The 23929-nt window shown below is 42.6% G+C and overlaps 1 protein-coding gene across 1 annotated transcript in view; it reads left to right on the forward strand.

Moving 5' to 3' along the window:
- Window positions 1–23317, forward strand: part of ZNF143 (zinc finger protein 143) — a 40584-nt gene extending 17267 nt beyond the window's left edge. The window contains 6 exon segments of the mRNA XM_049781016.1: window positions 2993–3172; window positions 3805–4032; window positions 9602–9750; window positions 14366–14527; window positions 18377–18523; window positions 22179–23317. Of these exon segments, the coding sequence (XP_049636973.1) occupies window positions 2993–3172; window positions 3805–4032; window positions 9602–9750; window positions 14366–14527; window positions 18377–18523; window positions 22179–22262 (950 nt within the window). The 3' untranslated portion in view covers window positions 22263–23317.
- Window positions 23318–23929: the final 612 nt, after the last annotated feature.

Below are 23929 nucleotides of genomic sequence, written 5' to 3' on the forward strand. Positions count from 1 at the left end.
CTACTTTCTGTGATCATCTTTTCTTTAATTTTTTTTTAACCTTTTCTTAAATGGTACTTTGTTCTTTTTGCTCTCCTTTTCTTTTATGTGCTTATTTGTTGAATTAGATACATAAGTGCTATGACTTAGAGTTGGAAGAATTTCAAGGACTTGATCACTTTTTCCTTTTTAAAATATTTTTGTTTTATTTTGGGGCTACATCTGGCATCATTCAGAGGTTCTGGCTCTGCATTCTCTTAGTGGTGTTTGGGGACCATATGGGAAACCAGGGTATCAAACCCAGGTTAACAGTGTATAAGGCAAGCATCCTATCTGCTGTGTTATTGCTCCAGTTCCAGTTTCTTTTTTTTTTCTTTTTAAAGTACTTATTTGTTTTGAGGCTACATCTGGCAATGCTCAGGGATTACTTCTGAGTGCATTCAGGAATTATTCATGGTAGTGCTCTTGGACCAGATGGGATACTGGAGATCAAACCTGGGTCAGCTGTGTGGAAGGCAAGAGCCCTGCCTTCTACTCTTGCCCCTTAATAAGATGTTTTAGGACTAGGAAGAGATCTCAAAGGACTAGTGTGCATACTTGCATGTAGGAAGCCCAGGCTTGGTTCCTGGCACCATATTGTCCCTGAGCACTTCCAGAGAGAATTCTGAACATCAAATCCAACTTCCAAACTAGGACTGGTCCTGAGTACTCCAAGTGTGATCCATAACACTCTCACCACTACCACAAATTACTATTATAAGTTGTTCTCTTATATAGTACAAGATCTTTTATTTTTCTTTCAGTTTTTGGGCCACACCTGGCTATGCTCAGGGCTTACTCCTGATTCTGCATACAGAGATTTCTCCTGGTAGTATCAGACCACATGAGGTGCTGGAAAGGAAAATACTTTTATATTTAAAATTTTCATATTAAAAAAAAAACTCATTTTTACCCTTTTTGTGTGTGGAAGACATACTCAGTGGTACCCCAGAGTTATTTTTGGTAAATCAGGGGTTGCTCCCAATAGTGCAAAGGGGTCCATGCAGTGCCAGGGAGCAAATCTGGAGCTCCCATATGCAAGGTATGTACTTTAGTCCTATCAACTATGTTCTTGGTCTTCAGTTTATTTAAGGTTTTTTTGTTTGTTTCAGGCCACACCCATTTGATGCTCAGGGGTTTCTCCTGGGCTCAGAAATTGCCCCTGGCTTGGGGGGACCATATGGGACTCCAGGTGATCGAACCGTGGTCCTTCCTTGGCTAGCACTTGCAAGGCAGACACCTTACCTCTAGAGCCACCTCACCGGCCCCAAGGTTTTTTTATGTTTTTCTTTGTTTTGTTTTGTTTTATTTGGAGGCCACACCCAGTGATGCTCAGGGGTTACTCCTGACCGTGCGCTCAGAAATTGCTGCTGGGGATTGAACCGCAGTCTGTCCTAGGTTAGCACGTGCAAGGCAGATGCCCTACCACTTGTGCCACCACTTCGGCCCCTTGATTTTTTTTTTGTTTTTTGTTTTGTTTTTTGGTTTTTGGGTCACACCCAGTAGTGCTCAGGGGTTACTCCTGGCTCCATGCTCAGAAATTGCTCCTGGTAGGTTCAGGGGACCATATGGGACACCGGGATTCAAACCAATGACCTTCTGCATGAAAGGCAAACACCTTACCTCCATGCTATCTCTCTGGCCCCAATGTTTTTATTTAATTTTTTAAAAAGTTAGTTTTTAACACTTCCAAAATATTTTATTTATTTATTTATTTGGCCACATCCAGCACTGTTCAGGGATTACTTCTGACTCTGCTCAGAAATAGCTCCTGGCAGGCTTAAGGGATCTTATGGGAAGCCAGGAATCAAAGCTGGTTCATCCAGGGTCTTCCACATGCAAGGCAAACACTCAACCTCTGTGTTATCTCTCTGGCCCCTGATTTTTTTTTGTTTTGTTTTGTTTTGTTTGGGGGGGGAGGGGAGGTTTACTCCTGGCTCTATGCTCAGAAATCTCTCCTGGCAGGCTAGGGGGACCATATGGGATGCTGGAATTCGAACCACCGTCCTTTTGTGTCTAAGGCAAAATGCCTTACTGCTGTGCTTATCTCTCTGACCCCTGAAATTTGTTTTATAAAGGTACTGGACATTAAGTCCAGGGTCTCACATTTGCAAAGCAAGTGTTCTGTTGCTAATTTACATCCTTGACCCTTCAGTTCACTTTTGTTTCTATGCTTATTTATTTGTTTAGGGGGCCCCTTCCAGCTGTGCTCTGGGCTTACTCCTGGCTCTGTTCCCAGGGATCATAGTAGTACTCAGGAAACATTATGGGATGCCAGAGATCTAACTCTAGGTCTTCTGCATAAAAGGCAAGGACTTTATCTACTGTATTTTCTCCCCTTGCCCTCCCCTGTCATTTTGTTTTTTTCAGTATGCCCCCTAGATGATTTTTTTTTTCTTCTGGTTTTTGGTTTTTGGTTCATAGCTGGCAGTACCCAGGGGTACTGGCTCATCATTCAGGGGTCATTCCTAGCAGTGCTTGAGTGAGTTAGGGATCAAACCCAGACCAACCACATCTACCCACCCTTTGTGCTATCACTCTGGCCTTAGATGATTTAATTTTGGACAGTACTATAATAAGGGGTGAGATTGAATGTTATTTACCATTTTTTGTTTTGTGTTTGGGCCATACCCAGTGGTACTTGGGGTTACTCCTGGCTCTGTAATTTCTGAGAAATCACTCCTGGGAGGCTCAGGGACCATATAAGATGCCAGAGATCGAACCCAGGGCCATCCCAGGTCAGCAGCATACAAGGCCTTACTGCTGTGCTATCATTCCTTCCCCTATTCAAATTTTTCTATAATGAATTTACATTTGGGATAGAAGATGTTTCATGGGATAAAAAAAGAAATAGCTGTCAGGGAAACTCAATACAAGAAATCTAATCCTGAGCACTAGGCACAATTGATGGCTGGGATATTTAAATTTTAACATATACTCACTCCATCTAATTGATTTCCTTTTGTATTTTCAGGAGAAAGGCCCTTTAAATGTCCCTTTGAAGGCTGTGGTAGGTCTTTTACCACCTCAAATATCAGGAAAGTACATATAAGAACACATACAGGAGAAAGACCTTATTACTGCACTGAACCAGGATGTGGGCGAGCATTTGCTAGTGCGACCAATTATAAGAACCATGTGAGGATACACACAGGTAATAGTTTCTGGCTTCTTGGTCTTCTGACTTTTAAGACTCGGTTTATCTCCTGACTTTCTATAAGTCATATTCAAGTAATCATTTCTTCCTGCCACTTGACATGAGGAAGAACAATTAAGCAACTTAACATACTTTTTACCCTTGCATTTATATATCCATATAGTCACCCAAAAACAAAGCAAACTAAAAGAACCTTAGGATAGGGACTAGGAATGTTGAACTTGGCACCTGAGTCCTGAGTTTGATCCAAAAAAGAAACAAACTCTACTAGTATAACTGTACTAGTTTTAGTAATAATTGCATGCAGTAGTAGTAGTAGTATATATCATGATGCTTATGACCTATATATAGGTCACACTTAATTACGATTTCATCAAAGCTTACTTAAATTGGGCAACATATCCCTCCTAACATTTCTCATATCTTAAAATTAAGAGTAATCTCTTCAAGTTAGGAAAGAACTCCTCAGACACAGTACTAACATTCCAAATGCAGAACTGTTTTGAGCCAAATCAAAACCACACTTATAGAAGTCTTTTGTGTGTGTGCTGTCTCGTGGCAAAAGATAGAAAGGGATCTACGAACTGGTTTTTTTGCCTTCATTTTACTTTTTTTTATTCCTTATTTAGGGGAAAAGCCATACGTATGCACAGTCCCTGGTTGTGACAAAAGGTTTACAGAATATTCCAGTTTGTACAAACATCATGTTGTTCATACTCACTCCAAACCATACAACTGTAACCACTGTGGAAAGACCTACAAGCAGATCTCCACGCTGGCCATGCACAAACGGACAGCCCACAATGACACCGAGCCCATCGAGGAGGAGCAGGAAGCTTTCTTTGAGCCTCCCCCAGGTAAGAGTTTGCCTGGTTTATTTAGCTATGTTTTGAAATCAACATAATTTATGATTCATATCAACTAAAAGGAACCATAAAGCTTTATTAGCATAATTTCTCAATTTGTCACTATAATAAAGGCTGCCAAGTGAAAGAGCATTGAGTTCTGGGATGCTTATGATGCAACCTTCAGTTCAGTTGGGGAAATCAGAAATAGCTTCTTGGGTCAGAGAGATAGAATAAGGGGTAAGGCATTTAGCCTTGCATTTGTCCATCTCAGGTTCGAGACTTGCTACCACATATGGTCTCCCTACCACTGCCAGACCCCAAGAGAGGTGGGGGGAGAGGGAAGGGGTGAGGAGAGAGAAGAAGGGGGGATGGAGAAGGAGGAAGGGGAGGGAGGGAGGGAGGGTGGGAGAGAAGAGCTTTGAATACAGCCAAGAGAGAGAGAGCACTTCTCTGAAGAAATCAGTTTGGAAGAGTTTTTAGGTGAATAGGTTAATGTGATGGAGGCAAAAAGCTTGGTAAGAGAAAGGGAAGAGGGGCCAGACCAGATTCAATCCCTGGCATCTCATATGGTTCCCCAAGTCTGCCAGAAGTAACTTATGAGCAACTGCCATGTGTGACCCTACAAAAAAAAAAAAAAGAAGGGAAAGAGTACAAAGGTAAAATAATTTTGGGGAGGGTCACACCCAGCAATGCTTAAGGTTACTACTGCACTCAGAAATAACTCCTGGCAGCTTGGGGGACACCAGGATTGAACCCAAGTCAGCTACATGAACGGCAAGCACCCTACCAACTATACTATCTTTGGCTCTGCAAAAGTTTTTTTTTTTTTGGTTTTTGGACCACACCCACTGACACTCAGGGGTTACTCCTGACTATGCACTAAGAAATTGCTCCTGGCTTGCGGCACCATGTGGCATGCTGGGGATTGAACTACAGTTAACAAGGCAGCAAGAGGGCCCGGAGAGATAGCACAGCAGCGTTTGCCTTGCAAGCAGCCGATCAGGACCAAAGGTGGTTGGTTCGAATCCCGGTGTCCCATATGGTCCCTCGTGCCTGCCAGGAGCTATTTCTGAGCAGACAGCCAGGAGTAACCCTGAGTAACGCCAGGTGTGGCCCAAAAACCAAAAAAAAAAAAAAAAAAAAAAAAAACAAGGCAGCAAGAATATTTGGGTTCGTTAAGGATGTTGGTATTAATGGTAAGGGTGATGAAGATCTTCTCAGATTTTTTTTTTATTTTTGAGTCACATCCAGGTGGGTTCAGGGCTTACTCCAGACTTGCCACTCAAACATTACTCTTGGTAGTGCTCAGGGGATCATATGGGCCAAGGATTGAACACAGGTCAGTCACTGCTCTGAGAGTATGTAAGAAGCCTGAGGGGCTCAAACTCTGCCGAGCCCCCACACAATCATTTTTGGGTGGTTGTGGGTGGAGGCCATAACCAGCAGTGCTCAGGCCGTTCCTGGCTCTGTGTTCATGGGTCATCTGCGGAACTGGTGCAGTGCCAGGGATTAAATGGGTTGTCTGAGTGCCCAGCAAATACCTTAATTTCCGTATATTATATATATAGCCTCAAATTCTCCCTTTTTTAAAAGTCTTCTTTCAGGGCCGGTGAGGTGGTGCTAGAGGTAAGGTGTCTGCCTTGCAAGCGCTAGCCAAGGAAGGACCGTGGTTAGATCCCTCGGCGTCCCATATGGTCCCCCCAAGCCAGGGGCAATTTCTGAGTGCTTAGCCAGGAGTAACCCCTGAGCATCAAACGGATATGGCCCCAAAAAAGTCTTCTTTGGTCTTTTCCTTAAATGTTGATATTTTAAATTATTGTAATTTCTTATATTCTCAAACTCTGTACTATAATATCATTTTATTAATTTTTAAAACTAATGAGTGGTTGAATGAGTTTATCCAATACCAGCAGTTGTTACTTAGAGATCTCATTCGTCTACCATCACAGATTCCACCCCATTGGTGTTCTAATGCAATTAAATAATGTTCCAAAACTGTTCTGCGAATACATGGAATGTAATCCAGCTCCTATAAAGTGGAGATAAGATCTTTTTTTTTTTTGAGATAAGATCTTTACCAAATAACTACTTCAAATATAAATGAAAACTTTTTAAAATGTGGAAATATAGGGGCTGGAGTGGTAAAAGAATGGGTAGGGCATTTGCATACGATCAACCTGAGTTCGATCCCCAGCATCCCATACAGTTCCCCGAGCCTGTCAGGAGTGATTTCTGAGCACAGAGCCAGGAATAACCCCTGGCCACTTCTGGTGTGGCTCAAAAACAAAACAAAAGTGGAAAGAGGGGGGCCCGGAGAGATAGCACAGTGGTGTTTGCCTTGCAAGCAGCCAATCCAGGACCAAAGGTGGTTGGTTCGAATCCCGGTGTCCCATATGGTCCCCTGTGCCTGCCAGGAGCTATTTCTGAGCAGACAGCCAGGCGTAACCCTTGAGCACTGATGGGTGTGGCCCAAAAACCAAAATAAATAAATAAATAAATAAAACGTAAAAAAAAAAAAAAAAGTGGAAAGAGGGGCCAGCTACACAGATACACAGTTGCTTGCTTTCACCCAGCTGACCCTGGCTTGATCTTCAAGCACCCCATATGGTTCTCAAGCATTGTCAGGAGTAATCCCTGAGCACAGACAGATGTGACCTGAAAACTAAATAATAATAATAATTAAAACATAAATGAATGAATAAAAATGTGAATATGAGGCCAAAGAGATAATATAAGGGTTAAGGACCCAGCTTCCACATGGTTCCCAAGCATCACCAGATACAGCCCTGGAGGTCACTAGAACTGGTGAGATGGCTTTGGAGCCCAAGCACCACAGGATAGCCCATGTAATTTCCAACATGGCAAGGCCCAAGCATCCTTGCATCCTCTCACTGGACCTCAGCCCTGGCTGAGGACCTATAAGGGGCTTTCAGACCACCTGTTTCCTAGGAAGCCCCATACATACATAAAGTGAAAATGTGATGAAAGCTCCTGCTATTCTCAGTATAATTATTCATTTTAATAATTCAGCACATTTCTCTCAGCAAGTTGATTATAGGTGTCTCTTTCCCGAGACAAGTCTATGTAAAGAACAGAGACCTCGGGGCCGGGAAGGTGGCGCTAGAAGTAAGGTGTCTGCCTTGCAAGCGCTAGCGTAGGACAGACTGAGGTTCTATCCCCCGGCGTCCCATATGGTTCCCCCAAGCCAGGGGCGATTTCTGAGCGCATAGCCAGGAGTAACCCCTGAGCATCAAACGGGTGTGGCCCAAAAAACAAAACAAAACAAAAAAAAGAACAGAGACCTCAGGGATGTCTTTAAGCTTCCTTTTTGTTTCCAATCTGAAAAGGCTGAACAGTTGGGTATTCAGCAGGAATTGGCAGGACTTCTGAGTGAGACACTTGCTTCTTCCTGCCGGTTTGTAGTTTCAGGTTGCTTTGAAATAATATGTACATACATACGTGTACACACACACACACACACATTTCCTCTCAAAAGAAAATATCTCGTTTATTTTCTTTTTGCTTTCATGGGAGGTGGGAAGTGATAGGAGAGATCAGTTATCACTCACACACACACACACACACACACACATTTCCTCCCAACACACACACACACACACACACACACACACACACACACACACACACACACATTTCCTCCCAAAAGAAAATTTCTCGTTTATTTTCTTTTTGCTTTCATGGGAGGTGGAAAGTGATAGGAGAGATCAGTTATCTTCCTGGTTGCCAAGAGTAGCAGTAAGGAGCCTTTTGAAATTGCTGTTTACTTACTGGTTTTTTATGAAATAAAGAAAGGGATAGGAGTTCCTGTTCCATTACTTGTTAAATGATTAACCTTGCTCTGGATAAAATGCTATTTGCTGTTTTTACACAATGATGTCATTGAGTACTGAAGATTTGCAATCAGTCATTGGTGTTAAAGAATAAGAAACTTCGTAGGTTGTGTTTACATTTCGTTCCAATTTTGTGGTTAATGTTTATGAAGATTTTTTTTTTATTTTTTACAGCTTCATAAGTGACTGCAATAATCTGGTGCTTTCTTGCACCAGGGTTATTTACCAGTCAGTGTTCTTGTACAGTTCCTTCCCCACCCTCTATGCTTCAACATATATACACAGTATCATATGATTATTCTAAGAATAAGAGAGGGAGGGTTACCAAAATAGAACATTTACATTTCTTTTGAGGGAGAGGTGAGGTGGGCACTGTAGGGCCAGCCTAGCGGTATTCAGGGCTACTCCTAGTTCTGTGCTCAGGGTTTGATGTGGTGCAGAAGAGTCAAACCAGGGTCAGCTGCATGCAAAGCAAATGCCTTGAACCCCTGTATTGCCTCTTCAACCCATACACTTAAATTTTCTTACTTTCTTTGACAACTTTTTGTTTATTTGTTTTCTGGTTTTAGACCATAAGTCGTGGTGCTCAAGGGTTTCTCCTAGCTTTACACTAAAGGATTTAGGGGACCATATGGGATGCCAGGGATTGAACCTGGGTTGGTCATGTGCAAAGCAAACACCCTACCTTCTGTATTATCACTCCAGGGTCTGTCAGTCTTAAGTCTGTCTTTCACTGAAAATGAAACTGAAAACTTGAATTTAGATTGAGTTTCTTGAGCTGAAGCTATAGCGCAGCGGGAGGGCATTTGCTTTGCATGCGGCTGACCCAGGATGGACCTGGGTTCGATTTCTGGCTTCACATATGATTCCCCAAGCCAGGAGCGATTTCTGACCTCATAGCCAGGAGTAACCCAAGTGCCGTTGGGTGTGGCCCCAAAACAAATAAAAATAGAGTCTCTCTCTCTCTCTCTCTCTCTCTCTCTCTCTCTCGCTCTCTCTCTCTCTCTCCCCCCCCCCCCCTCAGGGTATCTTTCTCTCCCTCTCTGTTTTGTTTTTGTTTTGGGACCACACTCTGCAGGTGCTCGGGAATTACTCCTGGTTCTGTAATTGCTCCTGGCAGGCTCCGAGGACCATATGGGATGTCAGGAATCGAACATAGGCCCGTCCCGGGTCAGCTGCATGCAAGGCAGCAGCTATGCTATCACTCCGGCCCTCACCCTATATTTTCCCTCTCAACTCTTCTCTCCTCTCATATTTGGGGCACTACTTGGCAATACTCAGGATTGTCCACATGCAAGACAGTGTCCTCTCCATTGTACTATTTCTCTGCCAAACACTTAAATTTTCTTACAGAAGTTTTTGATTCGGCTTGCACAAGTGGACTTTGAGGAATTGAAAGATGCTAGAAGGGGCTGGAGTGATAGTGCACCAGTAGGGCATTTGCCTTGCATGTGGCTGATCTAGGACGGACCTTAGTTTGATTCTCCAGTGTCCGATATGGTCCCCCGAACCAGGAGCGATTTCTGAGCACATGGCCAGGAGAAACCCCTGAGCATCACCGGGTGTGGCCCAAAAACAAAAAGAAAGAAAAGAAAGATGCTAGAAGCCATATTTATGATTAAGAATATAATAAACATTTAATTTGTATAAATGTCTCCATAATATTTTATAACCTTTGTTTTCTTAGAGCTTGGTTGGTCAATAAATGATTTATTTGTTTTAAACAGGTCAAAGTGAAGATGTTCTTAAAGGGTCCCAAATCACATATGTTACAGGTGTAGAAGGAGATGATGTTGTATCTACACAAGTAGCCACAGTAACCCAGTCTGGGCTGAGTCAACAAGTTACCCTCATATCTCAGGATGGGACTCAGCATGTAAGTAACAACTACAAGTTAAATAACTTTTCTCTGAACCTGGACTTGAAATTAGATTGAATTTCAGTTAAAGAAGACTTTGTGCACCGAATTTGACCTTTATTTTCTTTGCAGTGCTAGTACTCCTGAAGGTTTTTCAGTAATCTCTTGAAAGAACCACATGTTAAGAGATCAAGGGTAGGAAACATAGTGTAGCGGGTAGGGTGCTTGCCTTGGTTGCAGTTAATCACGTTTGTTCCCCAGTATCCCATGTGGTTCTCCAAGCACCACCAGGAATAATTCATTAGTATATAGAAGATTAATCTTTTAGCATTGCTGGGTGTGGCCCAAAATAAGGGGAGGACAAAAAAAGTTTAGGAAAGAGAAGTTGTGACTATGAGGCTGGAGCAATAGCATAGTATGCAGTTGCATGTACCTGACCCAGGTTTGATCACTGGCATTCCATATGGTACCCTGAACTTGCCAGGAGTGATTTCTGAGCCTGTGTGCTGCCAGCGTGGGCCAAAGGGGGGGGGGGGGCAGGGAAGGTGGGTGGGAAGGGAAGGAAGAGAAAAAAGATCAGAAACCAGGTTGATTGGGACTTAATAAACCCAGCCCGGTGCTCCCACTGACCAGGAAAAAAAAAAAAAAAAAGGAAACCAGGTTGAAATTGAGTTTAAAAGTGATGGACAGAGTCAGAAATAAGCTTTGAATATTTCTTGATTTGACCCAGTAGTACAAGGGGGGATGGATCCACAAGAAACGCAATTCAGATTAGTGATAGAATTTGGTGACCCAGTGGATCTAGAGTTGAGATAGGAAATATGCAGATTTGACTGAAGTAATGATGGTATCCTTTTGTTTATTTTTTTTTATGTTCTTTTGTCTATTTTTTTTTCTTTTGTCTATTTTTATTTGAGGGGAATTCTGTGACAGTGCTTGGGGCCATTCTCACTGATACTCAACTATATGTGTATGTTCAGTGGTCTGGCTTGGGATTGCTTATGGCCAACAGGGCTGCACTTGAAGGTATATGGATGGGAGACTTACAGTGAAGGGATCAAACTCAAAGGCCTCAAGCATGTAAGGCATACACTCCAGCTTTTTGAATCATCTCCCTAGTCCAGATGATAACATCATTTTTTTCATCTCTTTTTTTCGGGGGGAGTCACATCTGGCTGCGCTCAGGGGTTAATCCTGGCTCTACACTCAGATATCACTCCTGGCAGGCTCAGGGGACCATATGGGATGCCAAGATTCGAACCACCGTCCTTCTGCAAGGCAAATGCCCTACCTCCATGCTATCTCTCCGGCCCCGATGGCATCATTTTAAAAGATTTTGGTGAGTCATCAGGGAGATGACTCAAAGGCTCAAAGGCTGGCACACATGCTTTGAAAGAACCCTAGGTTGAATTTCTATAATTGGAATTAAGGGAGTTCACAGAATAGAACAATTATTTTGGCTTTCTCAAGAAAAGCAGTATAATAGTGTGCTTTAGTCAGATTTTTTCAAATTTTTTGTTTGTTTTTGTTTTTGGGCCACACCTGGTGACACTCAGGAGCTACTCCTGGCTATGCACTCAGAAATCGCTCCTGGCTGGGAGGACTGAATGGGATGGGATGATGGGGAATCGAACCTCAGTCCGTCCTAGGCTAGCATGGGCAAGGGAGACACCTTACCACTTGCGCCACCGCTCTGGCCCCAGATTTTTCAAATTTCTACATGCCAATTATTCAGACTTAATTACATCTTTAAGTTCTAAATAAAAACTAAGGTTTTATTTATTTACTTATTTATTTATTTACTTATTTATTTATTTATTGGTGCAGAGATTGAACATAGTTCTCATGCATGCAAGTATACTTTTCTTCCTTCTTTCCATTTTTGGGCCACACTGGTAGTGCTCAAAGTTTACTTAGGATCTGTGCTTAAGAATCACTCCTGGGGCCCGGAGAGATAGTACAGCGGCGTTTGCCTTGCAAGCAGCCGATCCAGGACCAAAGGTGCTTGGTTCGAATCCCGGTGTCCCATATGGTCCCCCGTGCCTGCCAGGAGCTATTTCTGAGCAGCCAGCCAGGAGTAACCCCTGAGCACGGCCGGGTGTGACCCAAAAACCAAAAAAAAAAAAAAAAAAAGAATCACTCCTGGCAGTACTCAGAAGATCATATGGCATGCTCAGGATGAACCTGGGTCAGCCAGGCAAGCACCCAAAACCCTGACTATTGCTCCAGCCCTCACCCATTTTTTTCTTTTTTCTTTTTGTTATAGTGACAGAGATCAAACCCAGGACTTTATATATGCAAAGCCTACATTCCACCACATCCCCAGCATGGGGTTTTGTTTTTCTAAAGAGAACTCTTCCTTATCCCATCTCTCTCAGAGATTTGACTTTCCATTCTTTAGGGACTCTAATGATTCTTATAGTCCTCTTGAACTCTTTCTTGTACTTATTATTATTATTGTTATTATTGTTGTTATTATTATTATTATTATTATTATTATTATTATTATTATTGGCAAATGCCCTGTGCTATCTCTCCGGCCCCCATGACCATATCTTTTTTTTTGGGGGGGGGTCACACCCGGCAGCGCTCAGGGGTTACTCCTGGCTCTATGCTCAGAAATCACTCCTGGTAGGCTGGGGGGACCAAATGGGATGCCGAGATTGGAACCACCATCCTTCTTTCTTCTACATGCAAGGATGTATATGGGACACTGGGGGACCAACCCACAGTCCATCCTAGGTTAGCAAGGCAAATGCCCAACCACTTGTGCCACAGCTCTGGCCCCAAGATTTCATCTTCTTTTTTTTGATTTTTCGGCCACACCCGTTTGATGCTCAGGGGTTACTCCTGGCTAAGCACTCAGAAATTGCCCCTGGCTTGGGGGACCATATGGGACACCGGGGAATTGAACCGTGGTCCTTCCTTGGCTAGCGGTGGCAAGGCAGACACCTAACCTCTAGCGCCACCTCACCGACCCCAAGATTTCATCTTCTATGACTAAATAGAATTCTGTAGAGTGTATATATATGTGTGTATACAATTTTCTTTTTGGTTTTGGTTTTATTTGGGGCCCATAGCTGGCAGCGGTCAGGAGGTTCTACAGACTCACATTCAGGAATTATTCCTGTTGGGCTCTGGGGAAACATATGGAATGCTGGGGATCAAACTGTGGTCAGCCATGTGCAAGGCAAACACCATAGCTACTGTACTATCACTCCAGTTCCAATTTCCTTATCCCTTCATCTATTGTTAGGGATTTGCATTGTTTTCAGATCTTGGATATTATAGTGCTGCAGTGAATTTAGGCCTACATCTTAATAAAGTCTCCCAAATAGGCACATTCTGCTCTTGAATCATCATCTACATCATCTTGGAGTGTGTAATTAATTTCATTCTTTATTTTTTGTTGTTGTTGGGAGAGGAGTGCCACACTTGGCAATGGTCAGAGAACCATTTGGTGCCATTGATCAAATCTTGACCTCTCTCCTCCAAAAGTATGTTGTTAGCATATTGAGCTATCTCTCTTGCCCCTGCAATTTCTTTTTTGTTTTTGTTCTGGGGTCATACCCAGCGGTGTTTAGGAGTTCTCCTGGCTCTACACTCAGAATTTATTCCTGATAATTCTCAGAAAACCACATAGGCTCCTGGGAATTAAATCCAGATTGGGAACATACAAGGCAAGCACCTTACCTGCTGTACTATCTCTCCCTCTCATGTAATTTATTTTATTTTATTTTATTTTGGATTTTTTGCCACACCCAGTGACGCTCAGGGGTTACTCCTGGCTATGCACTCAGAAATTGCTCCTGACTTGGGGGACCAGATGAGGCACTGGGGGATCGAACCACAGTCTGACCTGGGTCAGCCACGTGTAAGGCAAATACCCTACCACTGCACCCTTGCTTCGGTCCCTTTTTCTTTTAGTTTTTTTTTTACCTTTTGCTGGGGGGGGCACACCTGACAGTGTTCTGGGGTTATTCCTTGGCTTTGTGCTCAGAAATCGCTCTTGGCAGGCCTGGAGGACCATATGGGATTCCAAGAATCTAACTCGGGTCGGCTACTTGCAAGGCATATGCCCTACCACTGTGCTATCACCCCTGGCTCCTCTTATTTTTTTTTATTTTTTTTTATTTTATTTTATTTTATTTTGGTTTTTGGGCCACACCCGGCAGTGCTCAGGGGTGACTCCTGGCTGTCTGCTCAGAAATAGCTCCTGGCAGGCACCTGGGGGACCATATGGGACACCGGGATTCCAACCAACCGCCTTAGGTCCTGGATTGACTGCTTGCAAGGCTAGCACCGCTGTGCTATCTCTCCGGGCCCATGCCTCCTCTTTTTATTCTTTTATTCTACAGTGCTTTTTTTCTCCCATGGAGAAGTCTTTATTCTCTTTTATACATAGTACCTTTCCTCTGTTCCTTTTTTCAGAGAACATATTTACTTCACAAATACATATAAAAAGGCTGCCACTGTCTTGGGAGCTAGTACAGAAGTTCTTCACTTATATGCAGACACAGCTCTGATCATAGCACTGCCAGGGATGATACGAGCACAGAGCTCAGACCCCTGAGCACAAAATATAACTGACAATAACAAGAAATGTTGATTTGTGAAATGTATTGTATTGCAGGTCAACATATCTCAAGCTGACATGCAAGCCATTGGCAGTACAATCACCATGGTAACACAGGATGGCACACCTATTACAGTCCCCACTCATGATGCTGTCATCTCCTCAGCAGGAACACATTCTGTGGCCATGGTTACAGCTGAGGGTACAGAAGGACAGCAGGTAACTGCTTTTTTCTTTTATTTTTGTCAATATGTATTAATATCAAAGCCATTACTAGATTGTAGTGTGATACAGTGATTTAACATAGAGATTTATAATTGAATATATTTTATTACTCCTAACTATATAACTGTTTAGGTCTTAGATTTTTTCTAAAAATAAGAGAGATTGTTGCATCTACCCCTTATGATTTACATAAAGATTAAACAAGAGGGGCTGAAGCAGTGCTGCAGGCAGTAGGACGTTTGCCTTGCATGGGCTAACCTAGGACGGACCATGGTTCGATCCCCTGGTGTCCCATATGGTCAGGCAAATGCCCTACCAATGTGCTATCACTCCAACCCTTATTTTTAGACTTTATTTTATTATAGTTGAGGTAACATGGTTACAACTATGTTTATGCTTTTGGTTTAAAATTTTAATGTCCCATCTTCATCATCACAGTGCCAAATACTGTTAACCTTTGTCCTTCTGTAACTTTTGTTATTTGTTGTTTAATACAATGGTGCTACTACATTAAGCCCACCACCAGATCCCGTTAATGCCAGGATTCCTCTAACATTGACACAAAGTCTCTCCTCCCCACCCTCCTCCTTAGGACCCTCAGATCACAGTTCTGTTGACTACATCCAGAGCTTGTTTCTGTTAAGGACTGTATTTCCTTGCTTTGTTTCTTTATACTCTGCTGCATTTGAGCAGAATTATCTGGTATCTGTCCTTTTTTTCTGACTTACTTCACTTAATCTGACCTCTTCCAGTTCCATCCAAGTTATGACAAACCTCACAGTTTCATCTTTTGTTATATTTCTCAAAGCTGAGTAGTATTCCACGATTATATATGTAACATAATTTCTTCTTATTGCTGGGAGTGAATTTTGAGCCACACCTGAGGGTGCTTAGGGGCTATGTGCTCAAGGGTGTCACTCCTGATGGTGCTGGGGATGAAGATCAAACTGGGGGTGATTGAGTGCCTTAACCCCTATATGAACTCCCCAGACCCTTATTTCACAGTGTCTTTATTCACTTCTCTGTTGTGGGCACTTGAGTTGTTTCTAGATTTTGTCTGTTGTAAATAAATGAGCGTAAGTGTACATATGCCTCACATCTAGACAGTCTTTTTATTTCACTGAGCTTCTTCATTTTTGAAAAGCTGTATCAATCATCTTCCACTGTGTAATGCCATAACTTACATAAATTATTTTGCTGTGGTAGACACATATAACTTTTTACAGGTCTGATTTTGCATGTGTGTGAGTACTTTCTAGTTGAGAAGACATAACATGCTAGTGATTAGAATGTGTTGCCAGACCTCTTTTATTCTGTATTCCCATCTGGAAGGTTTTGGAGGGCTTCTCCCTGCGCCACAGTTCACATAGGGGTATCAGATGTGGATTTTGGCCTGTCTCGTGTATTTCTTTGTAATTTAATTTTTTTATTCCCCTTAAAATAGATAATATTAGGGTCCAGAGCAATAGCACATCAGGTAGGACATTTGCCTTGCACATGGCCGACCCAGGTTCAATCCCCAGCATTCCATATGGTCTCCCCAGCCTGCCAGGAATATCTTGTGAAATGATTCACTTAATTCAAAATACTTGGCAGTATTTTTTGTTTTGTTTTGTTTTGTTTTTTGTTTTTGGGCTACATCAGATAGCACGCAGAGCTTACTCATGACTCTGCACTCAGAATTCACTCTGGGTGGGCTCAGGGAACCATATGGATGCTGAGGATCAAACCCTGGTCAACAGTGTACAAGGCAAACACACTCCCCACTGTACTATTGTTCAAGCCCAGGATTTTTTTTTCTCTTTGTACTTTAAATTGTTTTTCTCAGGGCTGTAGATATAGTACAGTGGTAGGAAGATTGCCAACTGATATGACCTGCAGCATCCCATACTGCCAGGAGTAATTTATAAGTGAAAAGCCAGGAGTAACCCCTGAGTAACAGTGGGTATGACCCCAAAACCAGAAAATAAACATGTAAGAATGTTTTTATTCTTCTAGGTTTAGAATGAAAAGTCAGCCAAAATCATATTTTGTTCTCCTGATTTAATACATATTTCTTACTGCTCTGTTTTCCAGATTTTTTCCCTTATATTTCCTTTTTAGCAGTTGATTATGGTATGAGTTTCTTGTGCTAATGTCTAGCCTTTATGTTAATTTTTAACCTAGATTTGGAAGTTTCATCATTGTTTCATCAAAAAGTTTTGATAGCGGGCCCGGAGAGATAGCACAGTGGTGTTTGCCTTGCAAGCAGCTGATCCAGGACCAAAGGTGGTTGGTTCGAATCCGGGTGTCCCATATGGTCCCCCGTGCCTGCCAGGAGCTATTTCTGAGCAGACAGCCAGGAATAACCTCTGAGCACTGCCGGGAATGGCCCAAAAACAAAAATAAAGTCTTGATAGCAGGTAGGGTGTTTGCCTTGCACCCAGGTTTAATCCTCAGTATCCCATATGGTCCCCTGAGCACCACACCACACATAATTCCTGAGTGCAGAACCAGGAGTAAACCCTGATTATCACCGAGTGTGGGTTTCCCTCTCTCCCAGAAAGTTTTCTGGGCTAATATAGATAAATTTCAACATTTCAACATTTTGGTCACTTGAAGTTCTCTATTTATTGACTTCATTTTCCCTTGACACCAGAGTACATTTTCATCTTCTTGTATGTTATAATTTTTGTTTCAATTTTTATTTGGGGGGGGGGGGCTTCACCTAGTGTCACTCAAGACTACTCTTAGTGGTTAAGACCAGACAGTATTGGAAATTAAATCTGAGACTTCTACATATAATGCTTGTACTTCTGAGCTCTGAGCCATTACCCATTCGTGTGTGTGTGTGTGTGTGTGTGTGTGTGTGTGTGTGTGTGTGTTTATGTGTACAGAGAGACTGAATTTTATTAGTTTTCTCTGAAAAAGTTGATTTTGTTCTCTCAGGTGGCTAAATTAGTTGTTAGGGTAGATTTTGTATTTAGTTTAAGGTAACCCCTGAGCACTACCAAGTGTGGCACCCCACCACCCCAAAAAGTACCATGTAACAGGAAAAATGAGCAACTTGTTCACCACTGATCCAAACTCGGGAAAATTGTCATCGTTCACCTGTACACCCACCAAGCACTTATAGGTAAGAGAAATGAGGAGAAGTTGGGATGGCCCCAGATAATGGAGCCTGAACCAGCTACTTCTTCACTGGCTTCACCTTTTTTGCCATTGACATCCTTCAGTCCTTTCTTCCTTTTTTGTTTTGGGGCCACACCCAGCAATGTTCAGGCGTTACTTCAGGCTCTGCACTCAGGATTTATCCCTGGTGGTGCTTGGGGAACCATATGGGATAACAGTGATCTAATCTGGGCTGCTTTACCCTCTGTACTATAGCTCCAGCCCTAGTCCTTTCTAAGTCTTAATTTCCTCAAATAAAATTTGGAGTCCAAAACAAAAAAGAAAAAAAATTGGAGTCCAAAATAGGCAATATAGGTAAGGGTTCTTCTGCTTCAGTTTCTACGTGTCTCTTGTCTAAAAGAAGTTTTACCTTTTGAACTTGAAGTCTATCCACTTGCATAGCCTGCTTGAATCTTTCATCATTTTTTTTTTTTTTTTTTTTTTTTTTTTTTTTTTTTTTTTTTTTTTTTTTGTTTTTGGGCCACACCCGTTTGACGCTCAGGGGTTACTCCTGGCTATGTGCTCAGAAATCGCCCCTGGCTTGGGGGGACCATATGGGACGCCGGGGGATCGAACCGCGGTCCGTTCCTTGGTAGCGCTTACAAGGCAGACACCTTATCTCCAGCGCCACCTTCCCGGCCCCATCTTTCATCATTTTAATTCTTCCCGTGTGTATCTTCTCTTTTGCTTCAGGTTGCAATTGTGGCTCAGGACTTGGCAGCATTCCATACTGCCTCATCAGAAATGGGACACCAACAACATAGCCATCACCTAGTAACCACAGAAACCAGACCTCTGACCTTAGTGGCAACATCCAACGGCACCCAGATTGCAGTTCAGGTGAGTAGAACAGCCACTTTTCTCGGTCACCGTGGTGCTGAGTATTGAGTATTCAACCTTGTACCCTGTATCATATGCACAGACCTTACAGGAGGTAGAGCACAAGTTCATCTATCTGTTTTCTACTATTTTTGGTTATTCTAGGGGAAACTACAGCAAGAAAAAGAAGAAGGTAGGGCTGGAGAGATTATAGAGTAGATAAGGCACTTACTTCTCACACATCCAACCTTGGTTAGATCCCGAGCCCTGCCAGGAATGATCCCTGAGTGCAGAGCAAGGATAAGCTCTAAGAATCACCAGGTGTGGCCCCAAAGCATAGAAAAGGTAAAAAAAAGGGGCCGGGCGGTGGCGCTAAAGGTAAGGTGCCTGCCTTTCCTGCGTTAGCCTTGGACGGACCGCGGTTCGATCCCCCGGTGTCCCATATGGTCCCCCAAGCCAGGAGCAACTTCTGAGCACATAGCCAAGAGTAACCCCTGAGCGTTACCGGGTGTGGCCCAAAAACCAAAAAAAAAAAAAAAAAAAAAAAAAGAAAAGGTAAAAAAGAAAGTGAGGCTAGGTGACTAGAAAGATAATACAGGAGGTGAGGTGCTTGTCTTATACTTGGATGACCCAGGTTTGATCTCTGACACCCATATGGTACCCCAAGCCTACCAGGAGTGATCCCTGAGTGCAGAGCCAGAATTAAATCTTTTTGTTTGTTTGTTTTTGGGCCACACCCAGCAGTGCTCAGGGGTTACTCCTGGCTGTCTGCTCAGAAATAGCTCCTGGCAGGCACGGGGGACCATATGGGACACCGGGATTCGAACCAACCACCTTTGGTCCTGGATCGGCTGCTTGCAAGGCAAACGCCGCTGTGCTATCTCTCTAGGCCCAGGATTAAATCTTAAACACAGCCAGGTATGGTCTCCTCAAAAGGGGGGCTTGAGATAAGGCACAGTGGGTAGAGCTCTTGCCTTATTTGTCAGCTTAAGTTCAATCTCTGGTCCCCCATATGCCATGAGTAATTGCTGAGCACAGACCCAGCCGTGACCCCCTCCCTCAAGTATTGCAAGATATAGCCCCAAAACAAAAATAACAAAAAAATAATGAAGTGAGACCATGGATTTGAGCTCTGGTGCACATGTGTATTCACATGCACAAGTGAACGAACACACACATGCGCTTGCTCGTTCTCTCACACTCACATGCAGCCGGCTATCTTTTTTTGTTTGATTTTGAGACATACCTGGTAGTATTAGTCTTGCTTCTGGCTCTAAGATCAGAGATCACGCCTGATGGAGCTAAGGGGACCATCTAGGGAGGGTACCAGAGATCAAACCCAGGTCAGGCACATGTGAAGCAAATACCCTACCAGTTGTATTACCACTCTATCCTGCATCCAGCTACCTTAACTTTCAAAGTAACAATCTCATTATTCTAAACAGATTTTATTAGCAAAGAGCTACTTCCTGAAAATATACTGAATCCTAGAGGATTCTACGCATCAATTATCCTTGGAGAAAGTCATCCTTGTGTGTTCCCTTAAAAAATAATTGAGGGGTCCGGAGAGATAGCATGGAGGTAGGGTGTTTGCCTTGCATTCAGAAGGATGGTTTGAATCCTGGCGTCCCATATAGTCTCCTAAGCCTGCCAGGAGCAATTTCTGAGCGTAGAGCCTAGGCGTGAGCACTGCCAGGTGTGACCCAAAAACCAAAAACCAAAAAAAAAAGAAAGAAAAAAAAAGGAATTTAGGGGCTTGAGAGATAGACAGTGGTATGGCGTTTACCTTGCACACAGCAGACACAGGACAGACCTGGGTTTGTACAACATGGCCCCTGAATGTTACTTGGCATTAGCCCAAAAGGCCCTAAATACATTAGGATGTCCTGGGTAATCTTTAGCATTGCATGACCCAAGCAGAACCATATGCTTTCATCTCTGTGTTGAACTATCAGCCAGATTGCCAAAAATTACCAGAAGTAGACCAGAGCTCTAGTAACAGCAGGTAGGGTGCTTATCGCACATATGGCCAACCTGAGTTTAGTCCCTGGCACCCATATGTTGTACCTGAGCATTGCCAGATGTTTTCAAAAATAAATTCTACTGACTGGGGCCAGACAGATAGCATGGAGGTAGGGTGTTTGCCTTGCATGCAGAAGGATGGTGGTTGGAATCTCAGCATCCCATATGGCCCCCGGAGCCTGCCAGGAGCCATTTCTGAGCATAGAGCCAGGAGTAACCCCTGAGCACTGACGGGCGTGACCCAAAAACCAAAAATAAATAAATAAATAAATAAATTCTACTGGAAATGGCCCTTTGACCCTGTGATCACTGCTTTAAAATCCCCTCCTAAAGTAACAAAAATGACATTTATTTTTATACTGTATTTTGGGGAGAGTTGAGCTACATCCAGCTGTACTCATTCCTACGTGTATTCCTAACTCTGTGCTCCAGGATCACTTCTGGTAGAACTCGGGCTCAGAGATAGAACCCAGGTTAGCTAACTGCAAAGCAAGCACCCTACAGCTGTACTCTCTCCAGACCTATATAAAGTCTAAATAAAGATCCTATATTTGGGATTAGAGAATAAAGCTCAGTGGCAAAGCATTAACAACAACAACAAAAAGCTATAAATATTTTTCCCGTTAAAATTTGCTTTTGTGATCTTAATATCTAGAGCTGCAAGAGTATCCTTTTACATTTTTTGCAGTTTGTGGGGGACACACTCAGCGATGCTCAGAGATTACTCCTGGTCGAGCTTGGGGGAATATATGGGCTGCCAGTGATCAAACTTGTCAGTCGTGTGCAAGGCAAGCATGCAGGAATATCTTTTTAAGCCCAGGAGTCTGAATCACAGCAAGATAATTTACCTCTGGGGACCGAAGCAAGAGAAGAGTGCTTGCCTTGCATGCATCTGACCTGGGTTTAATCCCCAGCATTTCATATGGTTCCGCAAGTGTGCTAGGGGTCATTCATGAGCCCAGAGCCAGGAGTCAGCCCTGAGCATCACTGGGTATGGCCCCAGAACAAAAAGAAGAAAGATACTTTACTTCTGGGGGACAGGAGAGATAGCATAGATAGGGTATTGCCTTGCACATTGTTTTGTTTTTTTGTTTGTTTGTTTGTTTTTTTTTGGCCACACCCGGCAGTGCTCAGGGGTTTCTCCTGGCTGTCTGCTCAGAAATAGCTCCTGGCAGGCACGGGGGACCATATGGGACACCGGGATTCGAACCAACCACCTTTGGTCCTGGATCGGCTGTTTGCAAGGCAAACGCCGCTGTGCTATCTCTCCGGGCCCTGCCTTGCACATTGTTAACCCAGGTTTAATTTGTGTGTGAATGTAACCTGGCATCCTATATCCTATAGTGTGTGTGTGTGTGTGTGTGTGAGAGAGAGAGAGAGAGAGAGAGAGAGAGAGAGAGAGAGAGTGAGAGAGAGAGAGAATATGAATCAGTAACCTGGCATCCTATATCCTATAGTGTGTGTGTGTGTGTGTGTGTGTGTGTGTGTGTGAGAGAGAGAGAGAGAGAGAGAGAGAGAGAGAAAGTGAAAGAAAGAAAATATGAATCAGTCCTCAGGCATCCCATATAGGTGTGTATGTGTGTCCTTCCTGAACTCTCCTCCCACCTCTCTTTTGGTATTTTCCTAACTCGGTTTTATCTCTTTCCTGTTTTAGCTTGGAGAACAGCCATCTCTGGAAGAAGCCATCAGAATAGCATCAAGGATCCAACAAGGAGATACACCAGGGTTGGATGACTAGTCCTCACAACAGTGGAGCTTATAATAAGCAAAGGAAGCCATTCAATCTTGAGGCATCCAGGCCCCGTGGAGTCTGGGCCTAGGACAATTCGAAGTTTTCCATTCCTAAAACACTGTACACATTTTTATGCAAGAGTGGAGAACATTTTATTCTTGACACTTTTGTGTAGAAGAGCTCTTGGAATAGCTTCCCAAGCTTATTCATGGTGTACAAGGAAGTATGAAATTAGGGCAATACAGTCAATTTTTCTGTTACTCTTTTTATCAGATTGCAGACTCCTAGAGTCTACATGCAAGATCAGTGATGTCTTACGGACTCCTATGGTGGAATTTTAACCTACTGTGAAAAAAAGTAAAGGCTGTATCTAAAATTTCAAAGGTTCTATACATCAAATAATCATAATTCCAAAAGCCATCATGGATAATAAAGGATATAAAGCCTTCAAATGTTTCCCTGTTAGTAGAGTGTCTGCCAGTTTTGTTCTACTGTAAACTTGTCTGTTTTTATTTGTATTTTGTGGTTTGAAAACTATTCATTATAGTTTCTCATTCCTGTTAAATACCAACTGTTAAAGGTGAAATGCTAACTATATTAGCATTACATTAGATTGTGTATAAAATTACAAAGTTTGGTTATTTAAACTTAAAATGTTAAATCCAGTGGTTTGGTTTTGTTAAGATTTTACTTCATGTTCAGTGTTTTGTTACAATTTTTTAAAAATAATGAACTATCAAAGTTTGACCACAGACCGAGCTAGCAGTGCTTAATTGGAAAGGGCTTTATTCTGAAAATTAGGTTAGTGGGTTGGTGTAAATTATTTATTTTTGTTCCTGTACTTTTGTTTTAAATCTTATTTACCATAAAATTTATTGTTACTTTTTAAATACAATTTTTTAAACGTTACCTTTATGTTTGTTTATTAAATTGGTAATGGGGGTTGAAATGCTTCAGAAAAATACCACAAATGTAATAATATATAATGACACAATTCTGTTTTGAATATACTGTATAATAAGTAGAGTAAATACTCTCCATATGTTTCCATATGTTTTTTATGTCCTCACAATAATTCGGTGAGAGAGGGGATTTACTGTTCCCATTTGTACTGAGGAAACAGAATCCCAAGAGGCGAGCGAGGTGTCTCACCCAGCCTCCCGTAGGGAAGAAGCAGGATGAAGAATCTAGACTTTTGGGCTCCCCAGCCCAATGTGTTTCCAGTACACCAGAATTGCCTCCTCATTGATCTCTTGGGGCACAGATTGGCTGAACTTTGGCTATTTCAGGCTCTTAAATGACCTGACCACTCAAAATAACTCCAAAAATTCAACATAAAATTTAAAAAAAAAGATATGCGTGTGTGTTCATATTTGTTTTGTCCTGCAGCAATTAAGTCTTTGTTCACTGTCATTCTTTATGCATTGATGTTAGAGAGCTTAGCTGGCTTTCCACTATTTCAAGCTTTTCAGTAAAAAGGAAAATATATTGTACTATTTAAATATAAACCTGGTCTTTGGTGATCAGGGCTCACTCCTGAATGGGTTCAAATCCCAGGGTTGGCTGCATAATAGGCAAACACTCTGCCCATCTGCTGTGCTATCTCTCCAGCTCCTAAACCTGATCGTTGATCAGATTCTTTGAAGCCTTGCTAAAAAGTGGGTCATAACAGT

Source organism: Suncus etruscus, chromosome 9 (genome assembly GCF_024139225.1).
Source record: "Suncus etruscus isolate mSunEtr1 chromosome 9, mSunEtr1.pri.cur, whole genome shotgun sequence".
In the NCBI taxonomy this organism is placed as follows: domain Eukaryota; kingdom Metazoa; phylum Chordata; class Mammalia; order Eulipotyphla; family Soricidae; genus Suncus; species Suncus etruscus.